The following is a 16,946-nucleotide window of genomic DNA, read 5'->3' on the forward strand; positions in this document are numbered from 1 at the left end:
ACGCATGGTAGGTGAGCACTCTACCTGTGAGCCACAACCCAGCCCTGGTATCATCAGTTTTTAGATATAAGTATTGTGTTTGTCCTGGCATTGTGTCTTGTATTATATTGTTAAATGTTTAAAATTACTTCCTTTTTTTCCTTCCAATAGAAAGAAATGCAGGAGTTGAAACTAAATAGCAGTAACTCAGCATCCCCTCATCGGTGGCCTGCAGAGAATTATGGACCAGATCCAGTGCCTGATGGGTATCAAGGATCACAGACTTTTCATGGGGCTCCATTAACAGGTAAGCTGGCAACTGAATAATCTCCAGATTTTAGTAAGATTACCCACTCACCCCCACCCCCTTTTTTTGCGCAGTGCTGGGAATTAAAGTGAGGGCCTCTTGCATGTATACTCTGTCTCTGAGCTGTATTCCTAGGCTCTTTTTCATTTAAATAGATAAATTATGAAATCAGCTTATCTGTAGTTTGATATACATGTCAGTTATATGATTACTTATAATTACTTAAAAATCTATATTTGATATTACTGAGAATTTATAACTCGAAGCAAAAAAATCAAGCTTTATCTGATTCCATGTCTGTCAAGGCTTAAAGAACCCTTTAATGTATATCTTAGATGAGCTGAATCTTAGGTGGAATTATTCCTTAAATTGAGAAATGTTAACAGATATAATTATGCACCAAGAGGTATCTAATTAAGAACTTAAACCTCTTGGGAGTATTTTGAGAGGCAGAACATTAATACAGAATTTAATTTGAAATACCATGCACAGAAAAAAAAGGAGTTTGGAGCTAAACCATGTTTGGTTTTTTAGTTGTTCTTTGTCACTTATTAGCTGTGTAAGTAAACCTGGAGATAATACTTGCCTCTATAATTACTATGAGCATTTGTATATGTGCAGGTAGGTATGGGAATTTCTTTGGCATTTATACAATATATAGCAAATACCAAATGAATCAAGATTACTAATTGTACTTAACTGTGATTTGGCTATGTGCAAAAGTGCTTTTTTAAAAAATTTTATTTATTTACAATAACTCAGTGGTAGGTACCATTATTAATCCCAACTTTATAGATGAAGAAGTGAGTGTAGAAAGATAGGTAACTTATTTATCAGTTACTGATGGAGCTGTAATCCAAACTATAAGTTATCTGACTCAAAGCGACTTGCCAATATGATACATTGGCTCTAGGCAGCCAGAAATGTGAATATAAATAGATTTCTTTTACTTGAGACAAATTTCCCAAATGCTGTAGATTGAGCACACCATTCCAAATATCTGAATCTTAAAAACCCCAAAATCTGAAACTTTTTTTTGCATGCCAGTTTATAAATGAAAATCCTACATCTGATCTCATGTGCAGGTTGCAGTCAGACTATAGTTGCATTAAAAATATTATATAAAATAATTTACAGTGTATGTATGTAAGGTATATATGAAACATGAATGAATTTCATGTTTAGACTTGGGCTCCATTCCCAAGACATCCCATTATGTGTATGCAAATATTCTAAAATCTGAAAACACTTCTTTCTAAGCCCAAACATTTTGGATAAGGGATACTCAACCGATAGTAATGCATGTATTTTTTTTTTTCCTACTTGCTTTTAACCCAGGAATGATTTAGAATAAGCAGATTTAGTTTAGATTATTAGTACATTTGTGTGATGGCCCATAGTACGGCAACCCCATTGTATCCTCTTAGGACAGTGTCTTCTAAAGGCAAGCAAATAATGGAAAATCCTGTGAAGGCAAACTTACCAAATGTTGTAGTGAAAGATAAGTATATGAGATGTTTAGACCTCAGACTTTGCTCACTTACAATCCTTGTGCATTGTCTAGAGCCTTGTACAGTGAGAATAAAAAGACTGGTTAACCTTTTGTTTTTAAAAGTGTTATGGGCAGTGTCACTTGGTACCTTGTGGGTCACAACTATTTCTTTCATGTGTAGGTTTAAAAGGTCTTTTGGTTTTATAAGTATATAAACACAATATTCACGTTGTTTTATTCTTATAATGACCCTATGAAGTGTGAAGTAATACATCCTCATTTTACAGCTGAGGAAGATAAAGACTCAAGTGGCTTATTGACAGGTTCACAAAGTAACTTTGTGGCATGGAAAGGGAGAGAGCCCAGGTCTTCTAATTTCTATTCCTGTGTTCATAGACATTTTTTCCTCAACAAAAGTAAAAATATACCAAGATGATTCTTGTCTTTCAAAAGTAAGATGATTAAAAAAAAAGATGAATAAGCTTATTAGGAAATATTAAGAAGTACTGAACAGTGTAAACTAAAAACTACCTTCCTATCAGAATCCTATTATCATTTTGGAGAATTTCTGTTTTTTTGTTTACATGAAGTATGTTTTATGACTGTTATGTCATGTATAGATGAGTTTGCCAGCTTTTTAAATGTTACTTTAAGTTTCAAGCATTTTTAAAAAGTATTACTAGAAAATACTACTAATGAGTATGTGGTATCTCCTCATGTAGAAATATTGCAAATTCTGTTTCTTTATTTGTGTCTCTAGTTTGTGCTATCACAAATAATGCTGTGGACACATTCTAGAATTGTTGGCTGTTTTAAAAATTCAGTTTTTGCTCTTATTAGAAGTATCTCAGATGGGCTGGGGTTGTGGCTCAGTGGTAGAGCGCTTTTCTAGCCCGTGCGAGACCTGGGTTCGATCCTCAGCACCACATAAAAATAAATAAACAAATAAAGGTGTTGTGTCCAACTATAACTAAAAAATAAATATTAAAAAAAGAAACCCAACTGAGTCTAATGTATGAAAGATGATATATCCTGAGCTCTGTAATGTTTTGAACAATCAATAAAAAAAAAAAGAAGTATCTCAGAGTGTCCATTTATGCACTCTTGGTAATATTGACTGTTAACAATTTACAGAAACTTTTTGTTAGTTTGTAAAAGCAAAAATGACATCAGTTTTAAAGTTTTTTTAAAATGTCATTCTCAACATAATCTCATTTCTTTCTTTCCTGAGTTACCTGTTCATGTAGTGATTTTTTTTTTTTTTTGTAGTAGATAATTTTTAGTAGATTATAAGAACTCTGTTTTTCCCACTGAGGTGTAGTGGTCATTGATAAAGTCTCTGTAGTTAAACTGCAGACTTTTAGGATTCTTGGCATATATTTATTACCTTGTTGTATTCCTGTTTCCTCCTCCTCAAAATAGGTCCAAAATAACTGCCTTTACTAGGTAGTTCCATTAGGTTTACAGATTCAAATATGGGCTTCTGAATAGCCCTTTGTAGGTCTTTTTCAGTGCTTTCTGAGAATCAGTTGCTTGGCACCTCTAGAGTCACAATTTCTCTTTCTTCTTTCACAAATAGCCATAAAGGTGTTTTGCTTGTTTGATTTTCTGGTAAAACTGTCAAAACAGGTCAAACACAGGAATGTTGTTGTGTATAATATGAGTGCCTTTTAGTTTGGTTTCCTGTAAAACTCACAAAATAGATGGAGCAAATAGTTTGCATATGAACATGAGTGTTTTTAATGTGTTTATTAGTATTTTAAGCAAAGGAACATTTTATATTACTTTTGAGATCCCTTTCATGAATTTGTTAGGTTATTTTAGATCGTAATAGTTTGACTACAAAATGCAGCCTTGTCATTCTGCAGATTTTTGAGGCTTCCTTCAGTATTATAGCCTTTGAAGCCATCAGATGCAATTTGGTTTCTGAGTCCTTTCAGCTGTTGTATTTGCAGTATTTCTATGTTGATCCTGCTATTCCTTTTTGGATACCTATTTGTGGTGCTGGGGATTGAACCCAGGGACTTGTACGTAAGCACTCTACCAACTGAGCTATATCCCCAGCCCTTATGCACTTGTTCTTGTTGATCAAATTCGTGCTATATTCCGCTGCTTATTCTTTGTGTCACTTCTTGGGCCCTCCCTCCCCCCCTTTTTGTGGTACTAGGATTGAACTCAGTAGTACTTTACCACTGGACTATATCCCAAGTCCTTCTTAAATTTGCTTGCTTGTTTGGTTTTTGAGAAAGGGCCTCACACTTGCTTTAGTCTTCCGAGTTGCTGGGATTACTGGCACAGTATATACCTCACCCTGTTCTAGCAGTTTTTTCCTAGTTTGATAATCTAGTTTGATAATCTTTATGGTGTATTTTGATATATAGAAATTTAAAAAATCTATCTAGCTAATTCTTTCTTTGGTTTCTATTACTTTTATATCTTTTATATTTGTAGTTCTTATTTAGGTAGTCTTAATTGTAGTATAGACTTTAACAGTGTTTTCTTTTTTTTTTTTTCTTTTTTTTTTTTTTTTTAGTTGCAACTACTGGCCCTTCAGTATATTATAGTCAGTCACCAGCATATAATTCCCAGTATCTTCTCAGACCAGCAGCTAATGTTACTCCCACAAAGGTAACAAAGGAATAATTTATATATTTGTAACTATTTGTTTTTTTAATTGTTTAGGTGTTTTCAAGAAATTCAAGGGACTAGTTCAGTATTAAAGCTTACAATATCCCTCAGGATATGGACATTTTACATTTCTTTCTAGATACAGAAGTTATGCTTTTTGTCACGTTATTTTTGTGACATAACAATAAGTGTGAATATTTTGGATATTTTTAAAATGGGAGTGGTGATGTTGTTGGGTCCTTTATCTGTTTTGACTGAAATAGGAGTAGAAATGTCCTTACTCTACCACTGTGTGGTAAGTAGTTCTATACTTGATGTGGTTATATAACTCTTGGTTAAGACCCAATATTACAGCAGTAGTTGAATGTGAGGGCTTTGAGGATAGTGGGTTAAGATATGCAGTTAGACCCTTGCTCTTCTGCTTATTGTGACCTTGGGCAAGTTTCTTAACCTCTCTATATCATATGCCTCATATGTAAAATGAGGATAAAATAATACTTTAGTTCATAGGGTTTTTGAAGATTTTTAAATGAGATAATTAAAGTGTTCAGAACAGTGCTCAGTTGGCACGTTAATAATGCTCATTAAATATTAGTCTTCATTATCAATACTATTTATTGTTAATATCATTTGAGAAATTGTTTAATGAAGAAAATTTTCTATTGTAGATGTAGATCTTTAAGATTGTTTTTGTTAATTTTCATTATATGTCAAGTATACATGCACTTATCTTTGTAGTAATTTTCTTAATGAAGTTCTGTTTATCCTAATATCTTCTTCACTTAATACTCAAGTTTGAAGTTTATGAGAAGGGATTTGTATCTAGTTCTTTGGTTTTTTTTTTTTTTTTTTTTTTTTTTAGACAATCTACAAAATGTTTTTAATTTTTTTCTTTTAGGGTCCAGTTTATGGCATGAATAGGCTTCCACCACAACAGCATATTTATGCCTATTCACAACAGATGCACACACCACCAGTGCAAAGCTCATCTGCTTGTATGTTCTCTCAGGAAATGTACGGTCCTCCGTTGCGTTTTGAATCTCCTGCAACAGGAATTCTGTCACCCAGGGGTGATGATTACTTTAATTACAATGTTCAGCAGACAAGCACAAATCCCCCTTTACCAGAACCAGGGTACTTCACAAAGCCTCCAGTTGCAGCTCATGCTTCAAGATCTGCAGATTCTAAAGTCATAGAATTTGGAAAAACTAATTTTGTTCAGCCCATGCCGGGTGAAGCAATACGGCCATCATTGACAACACCGGCACATACAACACAGCCAGCTCCTTTTAAATTCAACTCAAATTTCAAGTCAAATGATGGCGACTTCACATTTTCTTCACCACAGGTTGTGACACAACCCACTTCTTCACCTTATAGTAACAGTGAAAGCCTTTTAGGTCTCCTGACTTCAGATAGACCTTTGCAAGGAGACAGCTATAGTGGACCAAAACCAGTTCCTGGTCAAACTGTTGGGCCTCGAAATACATTCAGTTTTGGAAGTAAAAATGTTTCTGGAATCTCATTTACAGAAAACATGGGACCAAATCAGCAAAAGAGTTCTGGTTTTCGTCGAAGTGATGATATGTTTACTTTCCATGGTCCAGGGAAATCTATATTTGGAGCACCTGCTCCAGAACCGACAAATAAGAATCATGAAACAGATGGAGGAAGTGCCCATGGGGATGATGATGATGATGGTCCTCACTTTGAGCCTGTGGTACCACTTCCTGATAAAATTGAAGTAAAAACAGGTGAGGAAGATGAAGAAGAATTTTTCTGCAACCGTGCAAAATTGTTCCGTTTTGATGGAGAATCCAAAGAATGGAAGGAACGTGGGATAGGCAATGTAAAAATACTAAGGCATAAGACATCTGGTAAAATTCGACTTCTAATGAGACGAGAACAAGTATTAAAAATCTGTGCGAATCATTACATCAGTCCAGATATGAAACTGACACCAAATGCTGGATCAGACAGATCTTTTGTATGGCATGCCCTTGATTATGCAGATGAATTGCCAAAACCAGAACAGCTTGCTATTAGATTCAAAACTCCTGAGGAAGCAACACTTTTTAAGTGTAAGTTTGAAGAAGCCCAAAACCTTTTAAAAGCCTCAGGAACAAATGTAGCCAAAACACCAAATCAGACCATCAGAATTGTAAAAGAACCTGCAAGTCATGAGAACAAAGATATTTGCAAATCTGATGATGGAAACCTGAATTTTGAATTTCAAGTTGCAAAGAAAGAAGGCTCTTGGTGGCATTGTAACAGCTGCTCGTTAAAGAATGTTGCAACTGCTAAGAAATGTGTATCATGCCAAAATCTAAACCCAAGTAATAATGAACTCATAGGTTCATCGTTAGTAGAAACTGGTTCTACTCCTAAAACTGGCCCAGAAAATGCTCAAGATAGATTTGCATCAATGACTCCAAAGAAAGAAGGCCACTGGGACTGTAGTATTTGTTTAGTAAGAAATGAACCTACTGTATCTAGGTGCATTGCATGTCAGAATACAAAGTCTCCTAACAAAACTGGATCTTCGTTTGTTCATCAAAGTTCTTTTAAATTCAGCGAGGGAGATCTTCCTAAGTCTGTTAACAGTGATTTCAGATCTGTATTTTCTGCAAAGGAAGGACATTGGGATTGCATTGTTTGTTTGGTAAGAAATGAAGCAAGCTCTACAAAATGTGTTGCTTGTCAGAATCCAAGAAAACAGAGTCTGCCTACTACTTCTGTTTCAGAACCTGCCTCTTTTAAGTTTGGTACTTCAGAGATCAGTGTAACTCCAAAGAGTGGATTTGAGGACATGTTTGCTAAGAAGGAAGGACAGTGGGATTGCAGTGTGTGTTTAGTAAGAAATGAAGCAAACTCTACAAAATGTGTTGCTTGTCAGAATCCAAGAAAACAGAGTCTGCCTACTACTTCTGTTTCAGAACCTGCCTCTTTTAAGTTTGGTACTTCAGAGATCAGTGTAACTCCAAAGAGTGGATTTGAGGATATATTTGCTAAGAAGGAAGGACAATGGGATTGCAGTGTGTGTTTGGTAAGAAATGAAGCAAGCTCTGCAAAATGTGTTGCTTGTCAGAATCCAAGAAAACAGAGTCTACCTACTACTTCTGTTTCAGAACCTGCCTCTTTTAAGTTTGATACTTCAGAAATCAGTGTAACTCCAAAGAGTGGATTTGAGGACATGATTGTTAAGAAAGAAGGACAGTGGGATTGCAGTTCATGCTCAGTGCAAAATGAAGCAAATGCTACAAGATGTATTGCTTGTCAGACTCCTGCTAAGCCAAGTACATCCACTTCTGCTGTTCCAGCTTCTGCTTCTTTCAAGTTTGGTACTTCAGAGATAAGCAAGGTTCCAAAGAGTGGATTTGAGGGAATGTTCACCAAGAAGGATGGACAGTGGGATTGTAGTTTATGCTTAGTACGAAATGAAGCAAGTGCTACCCAATGTATTGCTTGTCAGAATCCAAATAAACAGAATCAGCCTACAACTGTTACAGCTCCTGCCTCTTCAGAGGTAAGCAAGGCTCCAAAGAGTGGATTTGAAGGAATGTTTGCCAAAAAGGAAGGACAGTGGGATTGTAGTGTTTGTTTTGTACAAAATGAGAGTACTTCTTTAAAATGTGTTGCTTGTGATGCTGCTAAACCAGCTCACAAACCTATTGCAGAAGCTCCTTCAGCTTTCACAGTGGGCTCAAAAACGAAGATAAATGACCCTTCTGAAAGTCGTGTGGGGACAGGATTTAAAGGTAACTTTCCAGAAAAAACTTCTAAATTTGGCATTACAGAGCAAGGATTTAAATTTGGGCATGCGGATCAAGAAAACACACCTTCATTTACATTTCAGGGTTCTTCTAATACAGAATTTAAGTCAATAAAAGAAGGATTTAGTTTTTCCATCCCTGTGTCTGCTGATGGGTTTAAATTTGGCATTCAAGAACAGGGAAATCAAGAGAAGAAAAGTGGAAAGCACCTTGAAAATGACACCAGTTCCCAGGCTCAGGATGTTCATAGTCAGAAGAGTAGCAGTGGTGTAATTTTTGGTCAGACAAGCAGCACTTTTACCTTTGCAGATCTTGCAAAGTCAACTTCAGGAGAAGGATTTCAATTTGGCAAGAAAGACCCTAATTTTAAGGGATTTTCAGGTGCTGGAGAAAAATTATTCTCATCACAAAGTGGTAAAATGACTGAAAAAGCCAGCACTTCTGCTGATCTTGAGAAAGATGATGATGCCTATAAAACTGAGGACAGTGATGACATCCATTTTGAACCAGTAGTACAAATGCCTGAAAAAGTGGAACTTGTAACAGGAGAAGAAGATGAAAAAGTTCTGTATTCACAGCGAGTGAAATTATTTAGGTTTGATGCTGAGATAAGTCAGTGGAAAGAAAGGGGTTTGGGGAACTTAAAAATTCTCAAAAATGAAGTCAATGGTAAACTAAGAATGCTGATGCGAAGGGAACAAGTATTAAAAGTATGTGCCAATCACTGGATAACGACTACGATGAACCTCAAGCCTCTCTCTGGATCAGATCGAGCATGGATGTGGTTAGCTAGTGATTTCTCTGATGGCGATGCCAAACTAGAACAGCTGGCAGCAAAATTTAAAACACCAGAGTTAGCTGAAGAATTCAAGCAGAAATTTGAAGAGTGCCAGCGACTTCTGTTAGATATTCCACTTCAAACTCCCCATAAACTAGTTGATACTGGCAGAGCTGCCAAATTAATACAGAGAGCTGAGGAAATGAAGAGTGGACTGAAAGATTTCAAAACAGTTTTGACAAATGATCAAACAAAAGTCACTGATGAAGGGAATAAGAGTTCAGGTACAGATGCTGCCAGTGCCTCAGACACAACAGTCAAGCCAAATTCTGAAAACACTGGGCCCACTTTAGAGTGGGATAACTATGACTTAAGGGAAGATGCTTTGGATGATAGTGTAAGCAATAGCTCAGTACATGCTTCTCCATTGGCAAGCAGCCCCGTGAGAAAAAACCTCTTCCGCTTTGGTGAATCAACAACAGGATTTAACTTTAGTTTTAAATCTGCTTTGAGCCCATCTAAGTCTCCTGCCAAGTTGAATCAGAGTGGGACCTCTGTTGGCACTGATGAAGAATCTGATGTTACTCAAGAAGAAGAGAGAGATGGACAATACTTTGAACCTGTTGTACCTTTACCTGATCTGGTTCAAGTGTCCAGTGGTGAGGAAAATGAGCAAGTTGTTTTTAGTCACAGAGCAAAACTCTATAGATATGATAAAGATGTTAGTCAGTGGAAAGAAAGGGGCATTGGTGATATAAAGATCTTACAGAATTATGATAATAAGCAAGTTCGCATAGTGATGAGAAGAGACCAGGTATTAAAGCTTTGTGCCAATCACAGAATAACTCCAGACATGACTTTACAAAGTATGAAAGGGACAGAAAGAGTATGGGTGTGGACTGCCTGTGATTTTGCAGATGGAGAAAGAAAAGTAGAACATTTAGCCGTCCGTTTTAAACTACAGGATGTTGCAGACTCCTTTAAGAAAATTTTCGATGAAGCAAAAACAGCCCAAGAAAAAGATTCTTTGATAACACCTCATGTTTCTCGTTCAGGCACTCCTAGAGAGTCACCATGTGGCAAAATTGCTGTAGCTGTATTGGAAGAAACCACAAGAGAAAGGACAGATTTAATACAGGGTGATGATGTACCAGATGCAAATTCAGAAGTTGGAGAAGTGTCTAGCACATCTGAAACAACAACAAAAGCAGTGGTTTCTCCTCCAAAGTTTGTATTTGGTTCAGAGTCTGTGAAAAGCATTTTTAGTAGTGAAAAATCAAAACCATTTGCATTTGGCAATAGTTCAGCCACTGGGTCTTTGTTTGGATTTAGTTTTAATGCACCTTTGAAAAACCACAATAGTGAAACCAGTACAGTAGTCCAGAGTGGATCTGAAAGAAAAGTGGAACCTAACAAATGTGAACTGTCAGAGAACGCTGATATCAAACAATCTTCAAATGGCAAAGTCAAAAGTCTGTTTGCTTCCTTTCCAAAGGAAGAATCTTCAACTAATTACACATTTAAAACACCAGAAAAGGGTAAGTACTTAGTCTGTAGAGTTAAACACAACTTGTTTTTGTTTGATTTTAATATTCATATAATGCAAATTCTGCATATGACACTGATGTTTTAGTAAAATTGGGTCATAAATATTGCTTTGAGAACACCCAAAGGATTCTTGAGCAGACCTTTTTCTCCCTAAATGAATTCACTCATGAGTATTCAAACAGTAACAGAGATTGTTGGTTATTTAAGAGATTTTGATAACTGGATGATAAATGTATTACGCGAGGGCAGAGCAGAAAAACCCCAATACAGTATAAAGACTCAAAAATTTAAATCATGAGCATTAACTTGTCTTTTTTTAAAGTGTTCATTCTCAATTATATTATTTTGTCACTACTCAGAGTTCATGGTATTGAGATGTTCACACATAAGTTAGTTAGTCTTGCCACCGTTTATTAAGTGAGCAAAGTATGAAAGCACTGGAATAAATAAATATGTAACATAACCAGATTGGGATAAATTGAAGAACTCTGGCTTTTCATATTTTAAATAATATTCATTTTATATTCCAAAATGTTGAAATTAAAAAAAATTTTATTTTCTAGGATTTAATTTTAGCTTATTTAAATCTAATCCAATGGCCTTTTGGACCAGCACCCCTTCCTCACAGACTGAGAGCAAAGGTATAGAGCTAGTGATCTCAGTATGAGGTGGCTAGCAGCTGGTAATCCTTAGCAAAGTAACCGTGGCTGTATGAAATTAAGTACTTAACGCTACAATGTGCATGTTTTAGAATGCCATTTTAAGCAAAATATCTTTTGACTGGTGATATAACACCTTTTAATAGTATTTTTAAAAAATGTACCTGGATGCTATGTGTTTTCTCATTATTGCACACTGGTTTTGTTTTTTTGTTTTGTTTTGTTTTGCTGCTTTCTACTTTATTGCTCTGTTTTCAGCTCTGCTTAATGAGGACCTATGTTTTTATCTAACCCTTATCTTCAGCCACTAATGTCTGCCAGTATTCAAATGTGATGGCAGCAGCATGTATTCAGTCCTTTAAGGATTTCTTTTTGTATGTCATTTAGGAAAATAGTGTATTTAATTATTTTTCACAGCCACCATTCTATAGCCTGTGTGTTGTATATGTAGCACAGATCATTTGCAGAAGTAAGTATTGCAACTAGAGTGGAATAGGAAGAAAGAATCTGTTAAAAGACCGTTAGGAGCAAAATCAGATAAATGAGTACTCACCATTACTGTCTAGTTAGTAACACATCTTGAGCACCTAAAACTATAGTGATAGAGTGAAAGTCCTCGGTACTGGAGCCTTCGTGTTTAAAATGACCAATTATTACTAGCTAAGGCAGCTCTTAGAAAATGCAATCTTTGAGAAATTACGTGAAAAGTGTGTTGGATGTCATAGAAAAGTGGATAGTCTCTGGGAACTCTATGTTAGGTTTCCTCTTACGCCAGGGATCCTTATCAGTATGTTACAGTAGAACCCAGAAAACCTTATTCTGTTTGGAATCTGAGGACATACTTCCAAAAGACCTTAGAAATGTGACTTTAGACATGAGGCACCTGAGGTCAAGAGAAGCTCTCTGATTTACTGAGTCCTCTTTCAACTAATAGCAGAACTGAAATAAGAATCTGTATTTAATAAAGTATAGGGTTCCTTTACTGTCCCTGGCTAGGAAATTGATACTAAGTTTTTGTTTGTTATGGAGGAGTGGGGCAAGTTTAACATTGTAAAAGGAGGGGCTCTGAAGTGTCATCCAATTGAAATAAAACATATCTATATATATAATTTACGATTTTCTAGTAGCTACGTTAAAAAAAAACAGGTGGTTTTAAAAAACAGATTAAATCAATTTAATAATGTACTTGATTTAATCCACAAAATATCAACTTCTAATTAGCATAAAAAATTAGTAAGATATTTCATATTCTTTTTTTATTCCAGGTCTTTAGAATCCAATATGAATGTTTACACTGACAGCACATCTCAGTTTGAACTATCTTCCTCTAGAAAGTATTAAATAGCCACATGTGGCTTGGCTGTCATAGTGGGACAGCATGGCTCTAGAGAACATTTCCCTATTACCATTGTGTACATGGCGTGCTTCTTCATTGGCTTAAGTTATCTTTTTCTTTAGTTAGAATTTTTTTTCATAGACCAGAACAGATTACACATAAAATTCCCTTCCCCCCCTCCTTTTTTGCCCTATACATTGGAGGGTAGTGGGAAGGAGGGGTCGGGTGGGGTATATTTTCAGCCATAGAAATTATCTTGGGTTCTTAGAGTATTACTTACCCATAGGATGATAGTTTTTATTGAATTTTGTCTAGTTTCACACTGGAAACTGGATGCAAAACCATATGTAACTCGGTCACCTGCCATCCTTAACAATTTTTAACTTTCCTTGTAGGAACTAATGAAGGTTGGCTCTGGATTAGTTTCATGTTCATATTATTTAAGATTTATTTGTTTTTTTTTTTCATTTGATACAAATGCATGGATAATTTGCTGTTCTGTAGTATGCCAAATGTAGTCATGGGGGGAGGACTTTTTTAAATTATGGAAATGAGTGGTTATTCTTTTCAATTGCTAAAAAGTAAAAGAATATTTTTAACGTAGATTTTGTAAAGGTTTTAGGAGAACACTAAATTAGGCTGCTAATTCTAGTTTATGATTATCATAAAGCTTGGTCTGCACCAAAGTATTCATGTTTTTATCTGTGTGCATTTTAACCTATAGGTAAATTATGTGATACTTTATTTTTAGTTAGAATATTGATGATAATAGTTATTCAGCACTTTTGTCTTTATCAGGTTTTTTTAACTTGTGTTACAGCAGAAGAGAAGAAAAAACTGGAAGATCCTCCCTCAGATGATGATGTTCTCATTGTTTATGAACTAACCCCTACTCCTGAGCAAAAAGCACTTGCAACCAAACTTAAACTTCCTCCAACTTTCTTCTGCTATAAGAATAAACCAGATTATGTTAGTGAAGAAGAGGAGGATGGTAAATATTTTATTGTTTTAAAAAGCACGCTGGTTTTGCTAATCTTAGTAATTTGGAGTATGGTTTAATTATTTTAAACCCAACTTTTAGAACTTATTGTTACTATCCTTACAGGTAGATATTTTCCCTAAATATGTAAACAGTCAGTGGATATAATGATTAGAAGAATGGCATTCATTAAACAAGCAGTTTTTTTGGTTTGCTATCATATGCTAGGCAGGCGTTTTGAGGGATTGAAAGTAATAATTTTTCAAAACTCTTAGACAAGGTTCCAGTGATAGAAAACTTTGTATGCCATATCAGAGCTTTTAAGCAGGATACTTACAAGCTCAAAAAATCCCAGTTGGGCAGTGGTGTAGAGGATTGTGTTGTGGAAATAGGAGATTAGAAGCTGTGCTAAAATGATAGTAAGCCAGCCCAAATAGGAATAGAGTACAAGTGAAAGCTCTAAAAACAGGAGAGGCATTAGGGATTTCCAGTTGGCAAAACGGACTGTGTGGATATGGAAAATGAAGGAAAGAATGAAGTTTGAGATAAGTCCTAGCTTTGTGGCTTAGAAAACCCTCAAATCTAATTACTAGAAATACTTGTTTTTACTTTAAGATGAAGATTTTGAAATGGCTGTCAGGAAACTTAATGGAAAACTCTATCTGGATGACTCAGAAAAACATAGGCCATTAGAAGAAAATCTAGCAGGTATGTTGAGTTTAAATGACTAATTAGATTTTTTTTAAAAAAACCAAATCATCTATTTGAAAGAAACCTCTTGATCTGATAATCATTTCTATAATAATCAATTTTATTTAACATGTTCTTGTCCCTAGTAACTTAAAAATTTTAAAAATAATGCTACATGAAAAACACTGGTTTCTTGGTGGTCCTTATTCTCTATTAGTATTCCTAGGTCTTGTTATCTTGGTCTGTGGATTACATTGAGAACCACTGAAAGCCAATCACTGTTGTAGAGTAGTTGGATTTCATCTAATTTTTTTTTTTTTTTTTTTTTTGCTTGTTTTGTGTGAAATTTTTAGATAATGAAAAAGAATGTGTTATTGTTTGGGAAAAGACACCAACAGTTGAAGAGAAAGCAAAAGCAGATTCATTAAAGCTTCCACCTACATTTTTTTGTGGAGTTTGCAGTGATACTGATGAGGACAATGGAAATGGGGAAGACTTTCAATCAGAGCTTCAAAAAGTTCAGGAAGCTCAGGTAAGAATGTCTTCATTGTTTTCCTTTTGATTCCATTGACTTTGTTGATGTAGTGCACAGTAGAATGTTCTTATCAAATGGTAATGATAGGTGAGGCTAGCAGGTAGAGTGGCTCTAAATAAGCGAGAGGCATACTATTTATGAATTAGTACACTCAAAATAGTTAGGATATTAGAGTTTCCAAAAGGTTTTCCAAAATTGAGCTATACACTTAAGGCAGTCAAAACTTCGCAAGGATTCTTTGAAGATACAGACAAGCTAATTCTAAAATTTCTATGGAAAGTTACGATTATATGTTTGTTATTATTGATGAACCTACACTGAGACATCCTCACCCAGAGTTTTGAGTTTTTACCTAAAATGGTTATTCAATTTTGTCAGATTTTCTTATTCCATCTGTTGTTGCAATCATGGGACTTTTTATTAAATTTATGAAGGATATTGATTGTTTTGAATGTTCAGGAAACCAACATTGCATTCCTGGGATAAGCCTCACTTAATCATGGTATATTATAATTTTTATATGCATTTGGGTTCAATTTGCATAAATTTTGTTGCAACTTTTGGATTTATATTTATCAGGGGTATTGATCAGTAGTTCTTTTTTTTTTTTTCTGGCATTATTTTCAGCTTCCATATAAGAATTAATACTGGTATCATAAAGTGGATTGAAAACTATTTCTGGGTACTGCTGTTTTCTGAAAGAGATTGTGTCAAATTGTTACCATTTCTCCTGGAATGATCAGCAATTTTTACCAATAGGATCATATGAGATGAAGTTTTCTGAAGGTTTTTTTAAAAATACAATAATTGGGGGCTGGGGATGTGGCTCAAGCAGTAGCGCGCTCGCCTCGCATGCGTGCGGCCCGGGTTCGATCCTCAGCACCACATACCAACAAAGATGTTGTGTCCACCGAGAACTAAAAAATAAATATTAAAAATTCTCTCTCTCTCTCTCTCTCTCTCTCTCTCTCTCTCTCTCTCTCCTCTCTCACTCTTAATTCTTTTATTTTTCTTTTTTTTTTTTAAGTGTTTAAAAAAATACAATAATTGAATACAGAACTGTAGGCTATCTATCTAGGTTATCTCCTACTTCAGTGATTTTTAATAATTGGTGACAAATTTGTGTGTGGAGAGCTCTTCCTTTAAATTCCTGTTTTATCTTTTAATGTCTATAAGTTCAATACAGAAATATCCTGTTTTCTCTTTCACTCTTTTCTTGATTAATCTGGTTAGAGGTTCATAAATTTCATGAGTACTTTTTCCCCCCTCCAATAGAAATAGATTTTGCTTTCATTGATACTTAGTCTAATTTGTGTGTCAGAAGATTTCATTGATTTCGGGCTGGGGTTGTGGCTCAGTGGTGGAGCGCTTGCTTAGTATGTGTGAGGCACTGGGTTCAATTCTCAGCACTGCATATAAACAAATTTCTTTAATATTTACTTCTTGCCTTGAGTTTATTTTGCCCCCCCCCCCTTTGGTGCCAGGGATTGAATCCAGGGTGCTTAACTACTAAGCTACCTACCTCTCCAGACCTTTTTTCATATTTTATTTAGAGATAGGGTTTTACTAAGTTGCTGAGGTTGACTTTGAACTTGTGTGTGATCCTCCTGTTAATTAGGTCAAATTAGTTGATACTGTGTTATTGGGTCTCACATATCCTTGATGATTTTTGTCTGCTTATTCTATCAGTTACCAAGAATAGTGTTATCAACCATAATTGTGACTGCCATTCATCAGATATTGCTTCTTATACTTTATCAATTTCTTGGTTTGTTTACTTTCTCTGTTATTTTTCCCATATCCCTCCCCTTTTTTTCCTGTTCTTTTTCTTTAATTTTTTTCCCCCTGCTTGCTTTGATTTAGTTTGCTGTTTTTCCAGCTTCTTAAAGTGTGAAGATTATTAGTCTTTGATCTTTCTTTTTTAGCGTAAGCGTTTACAGCTTTCCTGTTAGAAAATGCATCTTTACAAATTATGGTATTTAAAGCAGTTACCAAAAAAAATTATTTTTGCTTTTAGTTATTACTGATATACTTTATAGCTCTGTATGGATTCAAGTTATCATCTATATTTTATGTTCTTTGAGCTCAGCCTACTGGACTTGTTTTGTACTTCTTATATAGTACAGATCTGCTAGCAAGTTTTTTACATTTTCTGTTTATCTGTGATACCTTAATTTCTCTCTTATTTTTAAATGGTAGTTTTGCTGGGGATATAGAATTATTGGTTGACTTACTTTCAGCA

At 35.2% G+C, this 16,946-nt stretch overlaps 1 protein-coding gene across 7 annotated transcripts in view; it reads left to right on the forward strand.

The window, feature by feature from the left end:
• The window catches only part of LOC308633047 (E3 SUMO-protein ligase RanBP2), a 64,874-nt gene that overhangs the window by 36,014 nt on the left and 11,914 nt on the right, over nucleotides 1-16,946 (forward strand). For 4 of the 7 annotated variants that reach the window (XM_081265495.1, XM_081265496.1, XM_081265490.1 and 1 more), the window contains 7 exons: nucleotides 151-286; nucleotides 4,312-4,406; nucleotides 5,305-10,495; nucleotides 11,069-11,146; nucleotides 13,321-13,491; nucleotides 14,095-14,187; nucleotides 14,523-14,701. In XM_081265495.1, coding sequence (XP_081121621.1) covers nucleotides 151-286; nucleotides 4,312-4,406; nucleotides 5,305-10,495; nucleotides 11,069-11,146; nucleotides 13,321-13,491; nucleotides 14,095-14,187; nucleotides 14,523-14,701 — 5,943 coding nt within the window. The remainder of the gene's footprint in view (nucleotides 1-150; nucleotides 287-4,311; nucleotides 4,407-5,304; nucleotides 10,496-11,068; nucleotides 11,147-13,320; nucleotides 13,492-14,094; nucleotides 14,188-14,522; nucleotides 14,702-16,946) is intronic. The other 3 variants (XM_081265492.1, XM_081265493.1, XM_081265494.1) reach the window with 1 other exon arrangement.

This window comes from Spermophilus citellus (genome assembly GCF_964194105.1).
Source record: "Spermophilus citellus genome assembly, chromosome: 13".
Taxonomy (NCBI): Eukaryota; Metazoa; Chordata; class Mammalia; order Rodentia; family Sciuridae; genus Spermophilus; species Spermophilus citellus.